This window comes from Ricinus communis, chromosome 9 (genome assembly GCF_019578655.1).
Source record: "Ricinus communis isolate WT05 ecotype wild-type chromosome 9, ASM1957865v1, whole genome shotgun sequence".
NCBI lineage: Eukaryota > Viridiplantae > Streptophyta > Magnoliopsida > Malpighiales > Euphorbiaceae > Ricinus > Ricinus communis.
The window spans coordinates 5,946,746-5,963,474 of record NC_063264.1 but is presented as its reverse complement, the minus strand read 5'-3'; the positions used below and the strand labels follow the sequence as shown (position 1 = coordinate 5,963,474).

Below are 16,729 nucleotides of genomic sequence, written 5' to 3'. Positions count from 1 at the left end.
TATTGCCTGCAGCTGTGATCAGTAAGGCCATGTTAGGCATGCCTTAAAAAATGAAATGATAATGGGGAAATGAACTTTTAGATCCTATGAATCTTAGTTTCAGATTTATTTTAGGGAAAAGTAAATACAATTTGATTGTGTTTATAAAAAGAAAAATGTTAAACATCTCGTTTTTATTTGTCTCAATTTTTGCCATCGATTGAGATATATAATGTTTTTATAAAATTATTTTGTTAATTTAAAGTGATACTCTTATAAAAATTATACATATAGATGATATCATCTCTAAAAAAATATAAATTATTCAAGTAGACAAACATTAAATTCTAAAGTGCATCTCCAAGGTTACACCTCTAGTTCATTTGGATTTCTAATATTTTGAAATTATGATAGTAAAATGGCAAGCTTTTGTTGGTGGAAAAGTTAAAAAGTTTGGTCATAATGGTTCCAGACTCAAAGCTGAAACTAAACCAAATGTGCTTTATCCCATTGGGATTACTTACTGATTAGGTTATTCCAATTTTAAATTTGGAATAAACAAGATGAGGTCCAAATCTAAAGCCATATTTGAACCTTTCCTAACCAATTATAAAGAAGTGGATTGGCTAGGAATCCACATCAATAATAAATGGAACAAAGGGTGGATTGCACCTCTTATATCTAAGGGTTAAATATATAAATAATAAATAAATTTTTTATACATTCGTAAATATACAAATGGTCAATTACACCCTCAATTTATGCCTAAGAGTTAAATTTAAAATTTTTCATCAAATAACTCAATAAATTTATATTCGAGGATCAAATACATCCATTTTAAATATTTTCAGTAAATAACCATTTGAATTTGTGTTCAAAGATCAAATACATCCAATTTAAAAATAATATTTATTTTATCAATTTGCTGATACAATATATAGTGATGTTCTATATAAGAGCTATTTGGTAAAATTCGGATTTAATTGACTAAAAAATGATAAGTTATGAGCTTATTTGTTAAGAAAGTTGAAAATATTTAGAAAATTCAAATTTGACTTATTTATTTCTTAGAAAGTTAAAATTTGACTTATTTAATACTTTATTTCTTTTGCTAATTAAATTCAAAATTTAGATTTTACAAAATACGCTCTTGTATAATGAATTACTAGATATTGTATGAGTAAATTAATGAAATAAATATTCTTTTTAATTTTTATAATTTAATTAAGATTTAAAAATTAAATATTATTTTACTTTTTAAAAAAATTTAAATCAAATATATTTAATTTTTAGATACAAATTCAGAGGATTATTTACTGGAAAATTTAAAATAAATATAATTAACCTTTGTTCATAATAAATTAACCCTTTGTCCATAATAAATGTGGTGACTATTATCATCATAGTGAGTGCATTGGTTACTTTTTGCCTTTATTTTTAGAAAGATAAACACTTAAAGACAAAAAAATAAAAAATAAAAATAGAAGAATTAAAAATTAAAAAGGTCCCCTTTCCTCCATAATGCAAGCTAGTGAATGAATGGATTTGGAGATAAAATATGTACTATCACTGACCACAAAATGGTCGCACCTATGCATATCGCTTTAATTATTATTACAATAATTGAATATTTTCAAATTTGATTTGCATACATTCCAATTGTATTCTTTTTACTTAATTTGTATGTACACATTTATTCTTTTTGTTGTATGGTTAGTCTTCGTATAATAAATTAGAAAGCATAATATACTCAAAAAAAATAATAATCAATTAATAAGCAAATTCTGGCAATTATTTAAATTAATTCAATGTTATATTTTAAGACTTTTGCTTCTTTCTTAATTTTTCTGTACACATCAAGTACCTGAACTTAAAGTTGGCCGGGGAAACTGTAGCAGCCATGTCGAATTCGAATTTTCTAACGGCTCCATTCTTCAAAACTTTGTACACTTGGCTTAAATATATTGGTTTTGGAGATGCATATGGCATTCTTATTAGAATTAATGAATTTGACAAATTCGACGACGGTGATAGTAAAACAAAGACAATAATTGTTAATTTTAATTTTTTTGATAAAATATAAAAAATTTAATATATAAAATTAAACAAATTTAAATTTAAATTTTATTATGAATATTAAAATTAATATAAATATAAAAATTATAAACCTATTTATTAAAATAGTTAAACTTAAACTTATTTATCTATACCCTACAAAACCATAGGTATTTGACCCCTTTATCCATTGTTATTATGTCTACCTGTTAAGTCGTTAGACTAGAAAGCCAAGAGAAGTTAACATGTTAAAATTCACACTGGGGCCTGTATTTTTCTTTTTCTTTTTAAATAAAATTATGTTAAATTTAATATTAAAATAATATTTCAATCTACTCTCTTTTCTCTTAAAATCCCCAATAATTTTCTGCTTAATATAAATGTAATACTAATACACCATTTGATTGTAAGATAAAGAATAATTAAATCAATTCAAACAAGTAAGTGAATATAGCACGAGTCTTTTTTTTTTTTTTTTTCCTAATCATTCACTAGTAAATCAAATTGTAATAGTTGGTATTAAATTCAAATTTAGGAAATGTTTTTAGTTAGATATAGTTATATAAAGTTATTTTGATAATTAAGTGTTAAAAGTTACTGCTCGGTATCAAAAATTAAAATTTTTTAATAATTAAATATGCAAAATTAATAATTTATATAGAAAAAATTAATGTAAACAAGTTGGCTTTGTTATATTTGAGGATAGTTATAAAATTGTGTATAAATTCGTTAAAATTTAATAATATTTTTAATAATTATACTTACAACAAAATATCTTATATTTTAAAATCTATAATAATAAATGAAATATTAATATTTGAATGTGTGAGTCTATCATTATTGATATGTCTTTTTTAGTACTCGCAAGTGCACGAACCGTTCCTATAGTAAGGGTAAGTTTACCACGAGGTCGATCTCTCAAGGAACTATGAGGCTACTTATTATAAAAACTAATTATCAACATAAAACAATAAAAGTAAATCTAAACACTCTAAATCGTATATTTGAGAGGATAATGGTCATAAAGTAAAGTAACTAAATAATAAATAAATATACAATGCAAATGTAAATGCTTATGATCTAAAACTATATGTTAAAAATAGTATTTAATCTAACCATTTATTTAGTAATCTCTTTATTTTATTTTAAGCCTAGATCTAATAAATGAGATGGTGATGTGCCTTTTCCCTAAATCACTCAAGCTAATGATACAATTTAGGTTTCTTATACCAACATAGATTAAAGTAAAGATGATGTTTCTAATACTTTTAAACCTAAAGATTTTTATAATAATTATTATTGCTAAATTAATATGATGGTTAACTAACAATAATAACTGAAACTAATAAAGATATGAAGGTAAATAAATCATTCATTAAATAAATAAATAACAAGGTTCATACAAAAATAGAAAGACTAAACTAAATACTTATGAAAACTAGTCTAATATATTTAATCCAATTATCATAATATTAAATAGAAAAATAAAAAATAAGAAAGTAAAAAGCTCCCTCAACTTTGTTTTACCATACAGTGATCACCGCTACAAATTTAAATATTAATAATTTTTAATTTTTATAAAAAATATTATAATTTTTAAAAGTTAAATATTAGTGACATTTGATAAAATATAAAAGAAGCTAATGCATGAAGAATATTAACTTTGACAGATGCTCGTAATATAGAAGCTAAGGAGAGGGCATTTATCAACGCATTTGCTTTACCCTACTAAGCTTAATACAACCTATAGCGCCACTCTCCGCCATCTCTAACCTCTCTCTTTCTCCGCCTGAAAAAACAAAACCGAAGCAGCTCCAGGCCAAAACGACACCTTAAACAGCACCTAGAACAAGCCATGGGAGATCTGTCGTCAGAAAACAGCTCAAAAAATGATCAGACGGCGAAGAAAGTCCCGATCCCTGGCAAGAGAAACATACTCATCACTAGCGCTTTGCCTTACGTCAATAACGTACCTCATCTCGGAAATATCATCGGCTGTATTACTCTCTTCCTCGCTCTGAATTTTAATTCATCGAGTCTATGCATAATTTGGATTAATATATGGTGAAATGAGGTGGTTATGTTACTTTCTTTTTTTCTTTTTCTAAATTGTGGATAGGTGTATTGAGCGCTGATGTTTTTGCACGATATTGCCGGCTTAGAGGCTACAATGCTATTTATATTTGTGGTACTGATGAGTATGGAACAGCAACAGAGACCAAAGCTATGGAAGAGAACTGCTCGCCTAAAGAAATTTGTGACAAGTAACATTTCTTTCTGACTAATTGTTTTGTGAATATATTTTTAGGCTTGAGATATATTTTAGTTATTAGTTATTTAGTTTGATATGCTAGCTTCTCCTTCTTCTTCTTTTCTTTTTTTTGGGGCAGCAGTTTGTGTATATGCTAGGTTGGTGTTATATGCATGTTGAATTTTAATCTTGATGTTTACAATTGACGTTCATAAATTTAGTTTTTTACAAATTAATTTGAATTCCTTCAAATTAAAATCAATTGCTTCATAATTTCTTTTCTTTCAACTGTCGTACTAAAACTTGTTGATATGTGTTGAACTTTTAGTTGCATTACTGTTCAACATGTTAACATGTGCCTTATTGTTGAACTTATGATATTGACTAAACTATGTATTTGGGTGAATCTTATCTGTTTATTTGGGGAAAAATTTTAGAATTGTATGTAACTTAGTCTGTGTGCTCTTCTAGGTATCATGCAATTCATAGGGAGGTTTATAAATGGTTTAATATAAGTTTTGATGAATTTGGACGGACATCCACACCGCAGCAGACTGAAGTTTGCCAAGCAATTTTTAAGAAGTTGTTAGAGAATAATTGGCTTTCCGAGAACACAATGCAGCAGGTATGCTGTTCTTTTCTTTTTCTTTTGTTTGTGATATACTTCACTCCTCACTCTATGCATAATTAGTTATTCAGTTGTCTGTTATGTTTATATTTTGTCTGTCCTCTATTCTGTCCCTGTTTTATATTGTTATTCTCGGAATGTATTAGTGACTCCTACTATGATTCAGCTTTACTGTGATACATGCAAAAGGTTCTTAGCTGATCGGCTTGTAGAGGGTACTTGTCCAACTGAAGGGTGTAATTATGATTCTGCACGAGGAGATCAATGTGAAAATTGTGGAAAGTTGTTGAATCCAACAGAATTAAAAGATCCTAGGTGCAAGGTATTTATTCTCATTTCTTCTGGATATTGTCTTTGCATGTCTCAGCTAATCATATGAGCCTATCAATCTCTTTCATAGGTTTTTAGTTGCATATTGTTTCATTGCAATCTTCAATTGTAGTAATTTGGGCCTTAATAGGGCTCTCTTCACTCTGGATTATTGTATGCCTCAACTCTTTATGTGAAAGGGGAATTTTGTGATTCTGGGATATTTGGTGCTTGATGATATTATCAATAACCTGAATGTGGAAGCTGAAATTTAGGCTGAGTAGCTATTCAGTGCCTGACTTTGAACTTATTTCACTGCTCTTTTTATCAACTTGTCTTTAGTACAATGCTATTTAAGGAAATGGATTAGCAATTTGAAAATCATAAGAGTTGCACCTGCTTTTAACTTGTAGGAATAGTATTACAATGATTTGATATTCATCCTGTTTTACGTGTCATTTGTTCCAATACCTGAACAGGTCTGTCGAAACACTCCACGCATCCGTGATACAAATCACTTGTTTCTTGAGCTTCCTCTGCTAAAGGATAAATTAGTGAACTATATTGAGAATATGTCAGTAGCTGGATCCTGGAGTCAGAATGCTATTCAAGCAACAAATGCATGGTTGAAAGAAGGACTAAAGCAACGATGTATTACTAGAGATCTGAAATGGGGGGTTCCAGTTCCACATGAGAAATATAAGGACAAGGTCAGAAACATGTTTCACACATTCTCATTGTGTGATGATGAAAGTCATTGTTTGAGTTATATGGTTCTCCAAACCATGTGGAGTCTATCCATTTTGTTGTTGTGGTTGTTGCTGTTGTTTTTATTCTTCTTCTTCAACATTGTAAATGGCATACATGTTTTTTAATACATTTACACTTTTCACTAGCTGATATTAATTATCGCATCCAATTATATTGTTCATAGGTTTTCTATGTCTGGTTCGATGCACCTATTGGATATGTCTCCATCACCTCATGCTATAGTCCTGACTGGGAGAAGTGGTGGAAAAATCCTGAAAATGTGGAGCTTTATCAGTTTATGGGAAAGGATAACGTACCATTTCACACTGTAAGTAAACCACTCCAAGATATCACTAATGACATGCTAATCTGAAGATGTCAATGTTAACATTGGATAATAAGACCTCGGTTCATATCTTTTTAAATCTTTAACATCCTTAATGTTAAACTTGGACATTAAGACCGCGTTTAATATCTTCATAAATCTATCTTGGTTTATTTTGGCTAAATATAAAGTAGTTTAATCTGTAAGAATCTACACAGTTATTGTTCTCTCTTTGTCCTCACTTTTATTTTTGGGTACTAGTTTTAGTCTAGGAAAAGCTAATGCAGATTTTAGGTGCAACTGCAGAAAGCCTTGCATGGTATAAATTTTGATCACTATCAAAATCTTTATCTTGTTTATAGGATTTTTGTTGTTTTCACTGTCTTCATCTTGATCTTCATTATTCATAATTATATGTCTAGAGAAGCCTGGGAAGTTTGGGATGAGATAATACCATGGTGTGATTGCCGCACAGCATAATGAATCATGGTTGCTTTAATGCTGTGATGTTTGCGTCTCATTGTAGCATCTCATCAACTTTGCAACAGCTGTTTCTTCTTTTTGTGTTGCCAGATGTCAATATAAATCTTAATGACTAGATTTTTTTTTTTTTCTTTTTTGCATTAAATCTAGTTGAAAGCTTCTTAATTTGAAGCTAGCTACCTTGCTGCTTGGAAATTCATAGCAAAAGATTATGTTTAATTTGGTAATTGAATAGTGTAAGAGATTATGCCATTAAATGAATTAGGAACATTCATTGTAGGGTGCTCTGTAATGATGCCTGGAGAAATTCAAAGGAATTGTGATAGTTATGGTTATGACTTATCTGGGTCTTTCTTTTCAGTATTTTGTCTGCTTGCTTCTTGGTTTCTTAAATTGTAATCATTTTCTTATTTCAGGTGATGTTTCCGTCAACACTTCTTGGTACTGAGGAAAACTGGACCTTGATGAAGACTATAAGTGTTACTGAATACTTGAACTATGAAGCAGGTTGGTCAAACTATTTGATATTGATTTCACCAATATGTAATAATTGGTAAATTATCTTGCGCTCTACGAAGAAAAGATGATGACGTATCCTTGATCTTATTCGAAAAGTGATAGTTTCATTCGCCTTCTACATGCTGAATCTGTTAATTTACTACTGCAGGAAAGTTTTCCAAGAGTAAAGGCATAGGAGTTTTTGGTAATGATGCAAAAGATACAAACATTCCTGTAGAAGTGTGGAGATATTATTTATTAACTAACAGGCCAGAGGTAATTCTTTTCTATCTGATAATATATTACAATGTTGTTAAAAGTTTCCTGTTGTTCAGAATGTAGAATGTTACTGTGGTTGTGCTTTTGTATTTTAGGTATCTGACACGCTCTTCACATGGTCCGATTTGCAAGCAAAACTGAACAATGAGTTGCTAAATAACTTGGGCAACTTTATTAATCGGGTTTTGAGTTTCATTGCTAAACCTCCAGGTACTGTACTTGCTTGAGTTTGAGCCTTAATTCTTAAAATTCAAATGTTCATAAGCAAGATGTGTTTTTGGGCAAATTACTTGATTCTTACCTTATTTAGTGTAAAAGGAATTACAGGTTTCTGTCATTGTTAGGGTTTAGTATTTCGAGTTTTTTCCTGCTTCTTTCTTAAATTTTTGAATTCTTTCTTTACCCGACACTTACCAATCGTGGCATGTTCCCAATTCTCAAGCCTTGGTTACATGATAGAGCTATGGCTTCAGTTTTGCTTTTATAACCATCACCTTTGAATATGATACACATGGTGCATGATTAAACAGTCTACATTTTCCCTTCATAGGCTTCTAATAATCCTTGAAATGGTAGGATAGTCTTAATCTTTAGCAAGGTCAATCATCAGCCTGATAAGCCTATACCTTTCAATATTCATAACATCTAGGATTGTCTTACTGTTATTTTGTGTGTTCTAAGAAAAATTCATATCCATGTCTTGACTGACAATTTTTTTCTACAGTTACAGGATATGGTTCCATTGTTCCAGACGCTCCTAATGCAGATTCACATCCCCGGACAAAGAAATTGGCCGAGGATGTTGGTAAATTATTGGGGCAATATGTTGAAGCCATGGAGAAGGTATTGTGTTTTACTGAATAGTGTTACTGTCTGCATAATGGTTGTAACTTGGTTTTTTCTCATCTTCGTCATTGCATCGTTTCCAGGTCAAATTAAAGCAAGGACTAAAAACTGCAATGAGCATTTCTAGTGAAGGGAATGCATATCTTCAAGTAAGCTTGAAACAGTGAAAATTACTCTTATTCATAATTTTCTTTATCTGCATTTATTGTTATAGTTCTGCAGTTTAATTTCTGTTCCATTTTCATGTAGGAATGCCAATTCTGGAAGCTTTACAAAGAAGACCAACCTTCATGTAACATAGTCATGAGGGCTTCTGTAGGACTTGTATATCTTCTTGCATGTTTACTGGAACCTTTCATGCCATCCTTCTCTCTCGAGGTATGTTAGCTGCTCTGGAGTTCTATACTTGGTAATCATGGATATTTTATGAAAAACAACTGGAGCTGAGACATTTCTTATATTGGTACACAAGGTTTTCAAGCAGCTTAACTTATCTCCTGAAGAAGCTTCACTTTGTGATGAAAAAGGAGATATTGATAGGGCACCTTGGGAATTCATACCTCACAATCATAAAATTGGGACACCAGAGCCATTGTTCAAGGAATTGGTATATCCTCTTATACCTCATCTATTTCTCTGCATGCCTGTATGCGACTGTTGCCAGGGGAGTGAGGTGACAGATGGGCAGTGTAATGCTGTCTTTACCTTAGTTTGCAGTCTCTTCAAGTAAGATTTATTGATGTGCAGAAAGATGAGGAAGTTGATTTCTTCCGAAAAAAATTTGCTGGAAGTCAAGCTGAGAGGGCAGAAGCTGAAGCAGCACAGGTTGCTGAGAAAATGAGCAAAACAAAAATTTCAGGTCATTAATCTTTTTCATTTTGTTTTCTTTCAAACAATTGCATTCTCCATTTTAGGAGCAATTCTTTATCTGCCTTGACTGCTTGTAATGATCGTTTGCAAGAGTGCTAGTGATTTGTTTCTAAGTAGGATCTCTTTTGGGTAATAGATGGTGGTGGCAAGAAGCAACAGACTAAAAAGCCTGCTGCCCAAGCCAATTCAAAGAGTACTGTTGAGCCAGAAATTTCCATCAGTAGACTTGATATTCGTGTTGGCCTAATTAAGAAAGCTCAGAAGCATCCTGATGCTGATTCTCTTTATGTGGAAGAAATTGATTTGGGAGTGGAAACTAGAACAGTTGTTAGTGGACTAGTCAAATATATACCTCTAGAAGAGATGCAGGTGTTCTTCTCTCTTCTTTGGGACCATAATACCATGATGCATTTTTCACTTTCGGGAAGTGCCATTCTGATGTAATTGACGATTATGGTTACATTTGCAGAATAGGAAGGTCTGTGTTCTTTGTAACTTAAAGCCTGCAACAATGAGGGGCATCAAGTCACAAGCTATGGTTCTTGCCGCTTCCAACAGTGACCACACCAAGGTTAGCAAAGCCAATATCTTCCTTGTCAAGTGTTATATTACCAAATTGATGTAGACTAGTTCTTTTGTTTTAATAATTGATTTTTATTGCCAGAAACAGCTAGTTTTGATGAATGTAGAGATTAGGTATGGAGGAAGAAAAAAATAGAGAGAGGATAGAAACGGAAGAGACCAAAAAATATATACATACAGTCAGACGCCAAACTCTTCCAATTTTCAATTACCCAAATTCCAAAACCAAACCTATGCCCAATAACTTAAGCCCATATGCATGAGGGAGCCTTCAATTGAATAAAGTTCCCAAATAAATCAAAAATGGTGTCACCGAGATCAGAAAAATTATGTTCTGAAAGACGACATACATCAGTTCAATTGTGTTCAAGGGGTCCACGGGAACAATTTCTTGTATTTGGATATTGTTGTCACTCTAATAGCTAGATGTGCGAGAATGCTGGTTTTGCAATTGCTAACACAATTATAATGAACTCTGAGTATCTTTCAGGTCGAGTTGGTTGATCCACCTGAGTCTGCAGTAGTTGGAGAAAGAGTTACATTCCCTGGATTTGAAGGTGAGTCTGATGGCGTCCTAAACCCCAAGAAGAAAGTTTGGGAGACACTGCAAGTGGATTTCCAAACTAATACGGATCTAGTTGCCTGCTACAAAGATATTCCATTCACCACATCGGCTGGAGTTTGCAAGGTTGCATCTATTCAAAGCGGTTCGATAAGGTAGATAGATACATTATGCTACTGAGAAGTTCAAGTCAGAAAGTCCCAGATTTTGACCTATTTTTTATGTTGTTGTTTGTCCATGCATTTTCAATTGATGTAAAATGACCTGTGAACCATGTAAAAATGACAAATGGGAAAGCATGAAAGTGCTTCACATGTTGCTTCATCTATAATGATCAAATTGAATTCTTTATTGACAGTTTAGCTAGGAAAAAGAACAACCTGTATCAGCTACTAGAATGCCTACTTCATATATTTTTTCTCCTAAGGTTTGTATTCTGGCACGGACCTCCCAAGTTCTCAGTTGTTGGTGAAATTAGGTTGATTTGGTGCATATCTATATGTTAAGTCTGGTTATTTTCCTGTCATAAACCAGATAGAAATGGATTTGAGGATGAGGTATAAAGTTCCTTTTTGTAATTTATCATGTTATTATATTTTAGCTGATCCTCGGATCGAGAAAAATAAGATGTCGTAAATCTGAAATTTAAAACAGATTGCGCCGCGTATTCATGATAGACTTTCATTTGATTGAGTAAGTCGATAAACACATTTGCTAATAGAGAAATAACTCATAAACTCTGAAACTTTTTTATACATTTAAATGCTCTATTTTTACAATTTTGGACAAACCAGGAAAAAACAAAGAAAAAGAAAGCACCTATTTCCTAAACAAATGACGAAAAAGGGAAAAACGAGATCAAGGTGCAATCATGTTGAGCTATTCTGCTCATCAAGCGATTTATGATGATTCTCAGCAAATACTTTGGCCCATTTGTGCATGAAAATGATCACTAAAATTAACTGGAGTTTCCGAAGTGACCTCACCCATTTCAAGTTTCCGAAGGCTGCTCTTACATTAGATCTGAAACTCTCTTATTAATATGTCGAATTCATATTTGTCTTCTTCACACTTAAAAATCTCTTGTTCATGCTGATTATTTTCTTGATGTTCTTGTTCAAGTGAGTTTTTTCTTTTTACAGCTAAAGGTTACAGACCAATTTGATCATTCAGCTCCTGCTCCCTCGGCAGAGTCAGTCTGGCCCTCTTATTGCTTGCATATCCAATCTGATAATCCTCAGGCATGCGCCAGTAACTTGGAGTACAATTCTCAAAACGTAGAAAGATCAAGTTCATTGTTATTCTTCCTTTTTCATACTGCTTTCCTTGATTCAGAAGTTTCTCCACTGCTGAAATTTTTCATTCTCAGCATTCTTCCGATAAAGAATCATTAGCTTGAAGAATTGCTCATGCATCCTTCATTTCCATCATCAGATTTGCTATTTCTCAAATCTTGCTTATGTCTGCCATTATTGTCACATAACCTTGCCCCCTCCAGGTAAAAGCCTACTAAATTCCTGAACTATATCCTGATATCCATGAAAAATACGAGGAACCTTATTTATTAATTTCAGGAACATCACTCGCATCGTAATTATTATTTTTCAGCGCAGGGTTCCAACGCTTCAAGAAAATCTGCATAAACATCTCAAAATCTTTTCCAAGCCTTTACTACAAATCTTGGAGGATCTTCTGCAAGGCCTTGTTGCTCCTCGCTCAAAGGAATTTTAGATTCTTCTGGAAGAAAACCAATTTAATATCTAATTCCAATTTTTCCTTTTAACTCCATTCTCAGAGCCTTCAAAATCAAACTAAACTTTTCATTTTTTCGGTACCTAAATATAATTCTTTAATCGCTTGTAAAATTCATAATTCATCCTTTTTAAGTGTCAAATCACCTGAAATTTAATATATTGACGTTGAAGCGGTGCATATTCTTTGTATAGTTAGTGGATTTCTTCTTTCCACATTAGGAAATAATTAATGTTGGTTAATGTTTTTCCAAAGTACTACTAGAATCAGGAAATTAAATGAAATTATTAAATTCAGAAGGAGCGCGTGTATCACGCGTAACTTAGACGGCCGTTGACAACTACAATCTAACGGACGAAATAGTTTACACGGTTACACAGAACTCACACGTATGAAACCTTAAAAAAAAAAGTAAAAAAAAGAAAAGAGAGACTTTTGTCCACGCGCTAAACTTTGTAATGTACACAGCGCTAAATTATTCCCACCACTCGCGAGTCACGAATCCGCTGTGGAATTGATTTCCCCTTTTTATCTCTTCCTTCGTATATATAATATATATATATATATATATAGAGAGAGAGAGAGAGAGGAAAGCCAGAGAGAGAGAGAGGAAAGCAAATACTATTTTTTGTGTGTTTGGTCAGGGAAAACAGGATTTTGAACCGTTTGCAGATACAGATCTGACTTTCAGAGGTTCGTTATCCATTTCTACGTGATTTTATTTAATTTATTTTTGCTGTAATATAAAAGTTTTGAATTGTATTTTCAGTAGGTGTTGTGTTCTGTTGTAAAGTAACATGACGATGATGGTGACGTTACGGCATCGTTGTAGGCGGATTTGGAAGTTACATTTCTCGTTATATTGCTTGCTCTCTGCTCAATGATCAATGCTTAATTTGAAACCAAAAAAAGAAAATTTGGAAACTTAGATCATAAGGAAATATATTTGATTGGAGGCTTATATTAAAATAACTTGGTGTAACTACATTGATATGGTTATGCTAAGAAAGCTATTTTTGGTGTTTAGTTAAAGTTTTAATAGCATTATATAATACAACAAAAATATGTAGCATTAGTAATTAAAAGCACGAATTTTGGCAATTGCTGTTCTGGTTTTTGTAAATGTTTACCAGATCTACTTACCCTAAATGCTTAAAAAGAGAAGAGAGAAATGTGAATTTTGGTGCCTGGATAATTATCTGGAAGGAGAATTCGAGACTGAGAAATGAAATCTTCAATTCAATTATTTTTAGGTTTCATGACCTAGAATATGGAACTGGATCAAGAAATTAGAAACGAAAGAACTTCAATTATTACCTTTCTTTATATTTGGGATATGGTTGTTTGGGAGGATGGGAACTAGGAAGATTTGAATTTTGAGAACATTATGACAAGGCACAGATTAGGATGGAAATGTATCTAGACTGTATTATTTTCAATAGTCAAATTTCTCCACTTTTTTATTCTCTCAAACAAACATGGCCGTAGAGAGAGGCTGCTATTGCTTTCTACATGCCATTTTATAAGTAAATGATGCTTGAACTTAACTATTTGCTTATGAGCAATTTTTTACTCCCTATAATAGGATATTTCTGTTTTCATTTGGTCTATTTATTTAGAGATGATTAAGCTTTTCTTATTTTTCTTGCTTTCTGTTTTCTTGTTTTCATTTGGTCTATTTAATTTAGCGTTGTTTTTGAAAATTGTTGAGGCTTTTTTAGCATCTTCGTTTTGCCATAGTTGATTCTCACTTTAGCTCATGTTTATAATTCAGTTTAAGATTAGAAGTTATTCAACTTATCTTTTTCCTTATAAAGTTTATCATTTCATCCTTCTTTTACCATTCATTTCTTGCAGGTTATGACCTTAGGAAAACCCTAGCAGAAAGTATAACTAGTATACCATTATATCTGGGCATATAATTTAAAGAATGGCGGAAGGAGGAATATCAAGCTTTTGGGGTCCTGTAACATCTCCTGAGTGGTGTGAGAAAAATTATGCGTATTCTTCTTATATTGCAGAGTTCTTTAATACCATATCAAACGTCCCAGGCATTCTATTGGCATTCATTGGCCTTATAAATGCACTGAGACAACGGTTTGAGAAGAGGTTTAGTGTACTTCACATATCCAATATGATACTTGGCATTGGGAGCATATCATACCATGCTACATTACAACGCATGTAAGTGTCCTTCTGTATCATTTAATATGGTTCATCATTTTCTCTCAACGTCTGAGCAGTTAGCACAAGTAGTCCTTAGAACTATTTACATGGTTTCTTTGAGCAAGAGTTTCCGTTTTGTTATTTGATGAAGTCAATAACATCTATACCTGAGAAGTTAAAATCTTCTGCTTCTTTAATTAGTAGGAATGAAATTTGTGCATTTCATTGAAGTTTCTTCATTGAGGTAGGGGCTTAAAATGATCTGCAATAAAATCACTACACGAAATTGCAAGAGATGCTTCTAGGTGACTACTCCTTTATATGTTCATTCTGCTCTATACATCCTTGCCTATAGATCATGTTTGCTTTTTATACCTTTTAGATAGACTGCATTTAATAAATAGCTACAACTCAGCTAAGCCTTAGTCCCAAGGTAATAAATGCTTATACAACTCAAATAAATGTTAGTGCCAAACTAGTTGGTGTAATAAATGGTTATATGCAACATAAAACTATTGCATGAATGATGATGCTGTGTTGTTCTCTAGCTCAGGCAATGGAAGCATTGAATATTAAAGTCTTCCCCTTGACTTGGCAAGATAAATCCTAGCTTTTGTTTTTAACTCTGTCATTGTATATAAATATTTGAAAATTATTATTTTTTCAGTTGATGTCCCTCAACTATATTTATTTATTATTTTCCTTTCATGATTATGGTTAATAAATTGGTCTACATACCTTTAGGTTCTTCATTGGTTAGTTGCATTGTGAAGATAATTAAAGAATACAAATGAAGCTTTTGAGTGATGGGTGATTATATGACTTTGTGACAACTTATGGGCTTCAGGCAGATTCCACAGTTTTGTAGCTCCATCACCATAGCATATCTCCTTGATTTTGCAGAAATTGTTACTAATCAAAGTGATAAGTTTCAACTGCCAGTTGATTTGTTTCCCCCTCATAGTTGCTTCCTCTCAATCTATAAACTACACGAGCAGGTGGATTTTGTGCTCAAAAGTAAATATGTAGTAACATAATTGAATTTTAGAATGATATTGTTGGATTAAACGTTGATTGGTTATGGAGGCTTAATTTTGCTTTTGCAGTATTAGTTCAGATGGCAACAAATATATTAGCTGATAGACTACTTATCTAGGAATTAATTAATTGCCTCTCTATGGCATTTCTACTTTGTACTTTAGGATCTTGAATTAATGTGTTATGTACATGTTTGCAAACGCGCCTTTATGGAAAATGGAGACTGGGGGAATGTATTATACTGAGTTTGTCTAACTTTTACGGCACTATTTCTTTGTTGGTAATGGTGGTTGCATTATGTTGATTTAAGGCATGAGCTCTTTTTAATCTACAGGCAACAACAAGGTGATGAAACGCCAATGGTGTGGGAAATGCTTTTATATTTCTACATCCTTTATTCACCAGATTGGCATTACCGGAGTACCATGCCCACCTTCCTGTTCTTCTATGGAGCTGCATTTGCTGTCTTCCATTCGCTGGTTCGTTTTGGAATTGGCTTTAAGGTGCACTACGCAATACTATGTCTTCTTTGCGTACCCAGGATGTACAAATATTACATCTACACAAATGACGTATCTGCAAAGCGGCTTGCAAAATTATATGTGGGTACTATATTTTTGGGAAGTCTATGTTGGCTCTTTGATCGAGTTCTCTGTGATGAAATTTCAGGATGGTCTTTTAACCCGCAGGGACATGCTTTATGGCATGTCCTCATGGGCTTCAATTCATATTTTGCAAACACATTCCTGATGTTTTGTCGTGCTCAGCAATTAGGATGGAATCCAAAAGTTGTCGACTTGTTGGGATTTTTCCCATATGTTAAAGTTCGAAAACCAAAGACACAGTGATAGAGTTGGAAGTAGAGTGGCGTCTCTTTTCTCCCCCCATTTGGAGGCAGATATATATGGTTTTGGCAGATTAACAAAAGATAGCGGACACAATTTTTTTTGTTTTTCTTTTCTCTTTTAAGTGGATGTAAATGATAGTTGAATATTGAGATGGTCAGTTGGATTTTTGGTCAACTTAAGTTGTACTATTAGTGGTTTTTTTTAGAAAGAAAATGTATGGTCAGTAAGATGAAATTCTGGATAAATAGGTCCTTTATTCTACAAACCTGACCATGTAAATTCATTTAGTTGTCACCTTCCCGATTTCTTATGAAGATCATTTGAGAGAAACTAAAATGTAGAATTTCTGTGATTTTCAACAATGTCTATGCCCGTTGAATGTGAAAGGTTCTATATGATACTTACTTGGCAGCCCGTGTAACTAGTTCGACTTGGACTTCCCTTCTCCTGCAGGCGCTTCAATGAGTTTGTATTTGAATTATTACGATTTAGGTTGATTGTTTAAGAG

The 16,729-nt window shown here is 32.4% G+C and overlaps 2 protein-coding genes across 3 annotated transcripts; both read left to right on the top strand.

Moving 5' to 3' along the window:
- Positions 1-3,711: 3,711 nt before the first annotated feature.
- LOC8280624 (probable methionine--tRNA ligase) lies at positions 3,712-10,859 on the top strand. The gene is made up of 17 exons (XM_048379573.1): positions 3,712-4,031; positions 4,154-4,298; positions 4,757-4,910; positions 5,080-5,235; positions 5,702-5,932; positions 6,157-6,300; positions 7,197-7,287; positions 7,448-7,554; positions 7,653-7,767; positions 8,282-8,400; positions 8,487-8,552; positions 8,653-8,781; positions 8,876-9,010; positions 9,151-9,262; positions 9,410-9,642; positions 9,743-9,844; positions 10,346-10,859. Exons 1-17 carry the CDS (start codon positions 3,890-3,892, stop codon positions 10,574-10,576), a joined length of 2,412 nt encoding a protein of 803 aa, XP_048235530.1. The 5' UTR covers positions 3,712-3,889; the 3' UTR covers positions 10,577-10,859.
- Positions 10,860-12,429: 1,570 nt separating this feature from the next.
- LOC8280625 (alkaline ceramidase) lies at positions 12,430-16,642 on the top strand. 2 transcript variants are annotated; one of them, XM_048379574.1, is made up of 4 exons: positions 12,430-12,862; positions 12,939-13,013; positions 14,027-14,353; positions 15,708-16,642. In XM_048379574.1, exons 3-4 carry the CDS (start codon positions 14,100-14,102, stop codon positions 16,219-16,221), a joined length of 768 nt encoding a protein of 255 aa, XP_048235531.1. In that variant the 5' UTR covers positions 12,430-12,862; positions 12,939-13,013; positions 14,027-14,099; the 3' UTR covers positions 16,222-16,642. The 2 variants fall into 2 exon arrangements, with proteins under 2 accessions (XP_048235531.1, XP_015574068.1); XM_015718582.3 differs by lacking the exon at positions 12,939-13,013 and having other exon boundaries at positions 12,438-12,862.
- The last annotated feature ends 87 nt before the right edge of the window (positions 16,643-16,729 follow it).

Excerpts from the sequence above, each read along its gene's own strand:
- LOC8280625 (XM_048379574.1), top strand. The coding sequence starts at position 14,100 with ATGGCGGAAGGAGGAATATCAAGCTTTTGGGGTCCTGTAACATCTCCT. Across the intron at positions 14,354-15,707 it reads CATGCTACATTACAACGCAT|GCAACAACAAGGTGATGAAA; the intron begins GTAAGTGTCCTT and ends TTTAATCTACAG.
- LOC8280624 (XM_048379573.1), top strand. The coding sequence starts at position 3,890 with ATGGGAGATCTGTCGTCAGAAAACAGCTCAAAAAATGATCAGACGGCG. Across the intron at positions 4,032-4,153 it reads TCTCGGAAATATCATCGGCT|GTGTATTGAGCGCTGATGTT; the intron begins GTATTACTCTCT and ends AATTGTGGATAG. Across the intron at positions 9,845-10,345 it reads CCAACAGTGACCACACCAAG|GTCGAGTTGGTTGATCCACC; the intron begins GTTAGCAAAGCC and ends AGTATCTTTCAG.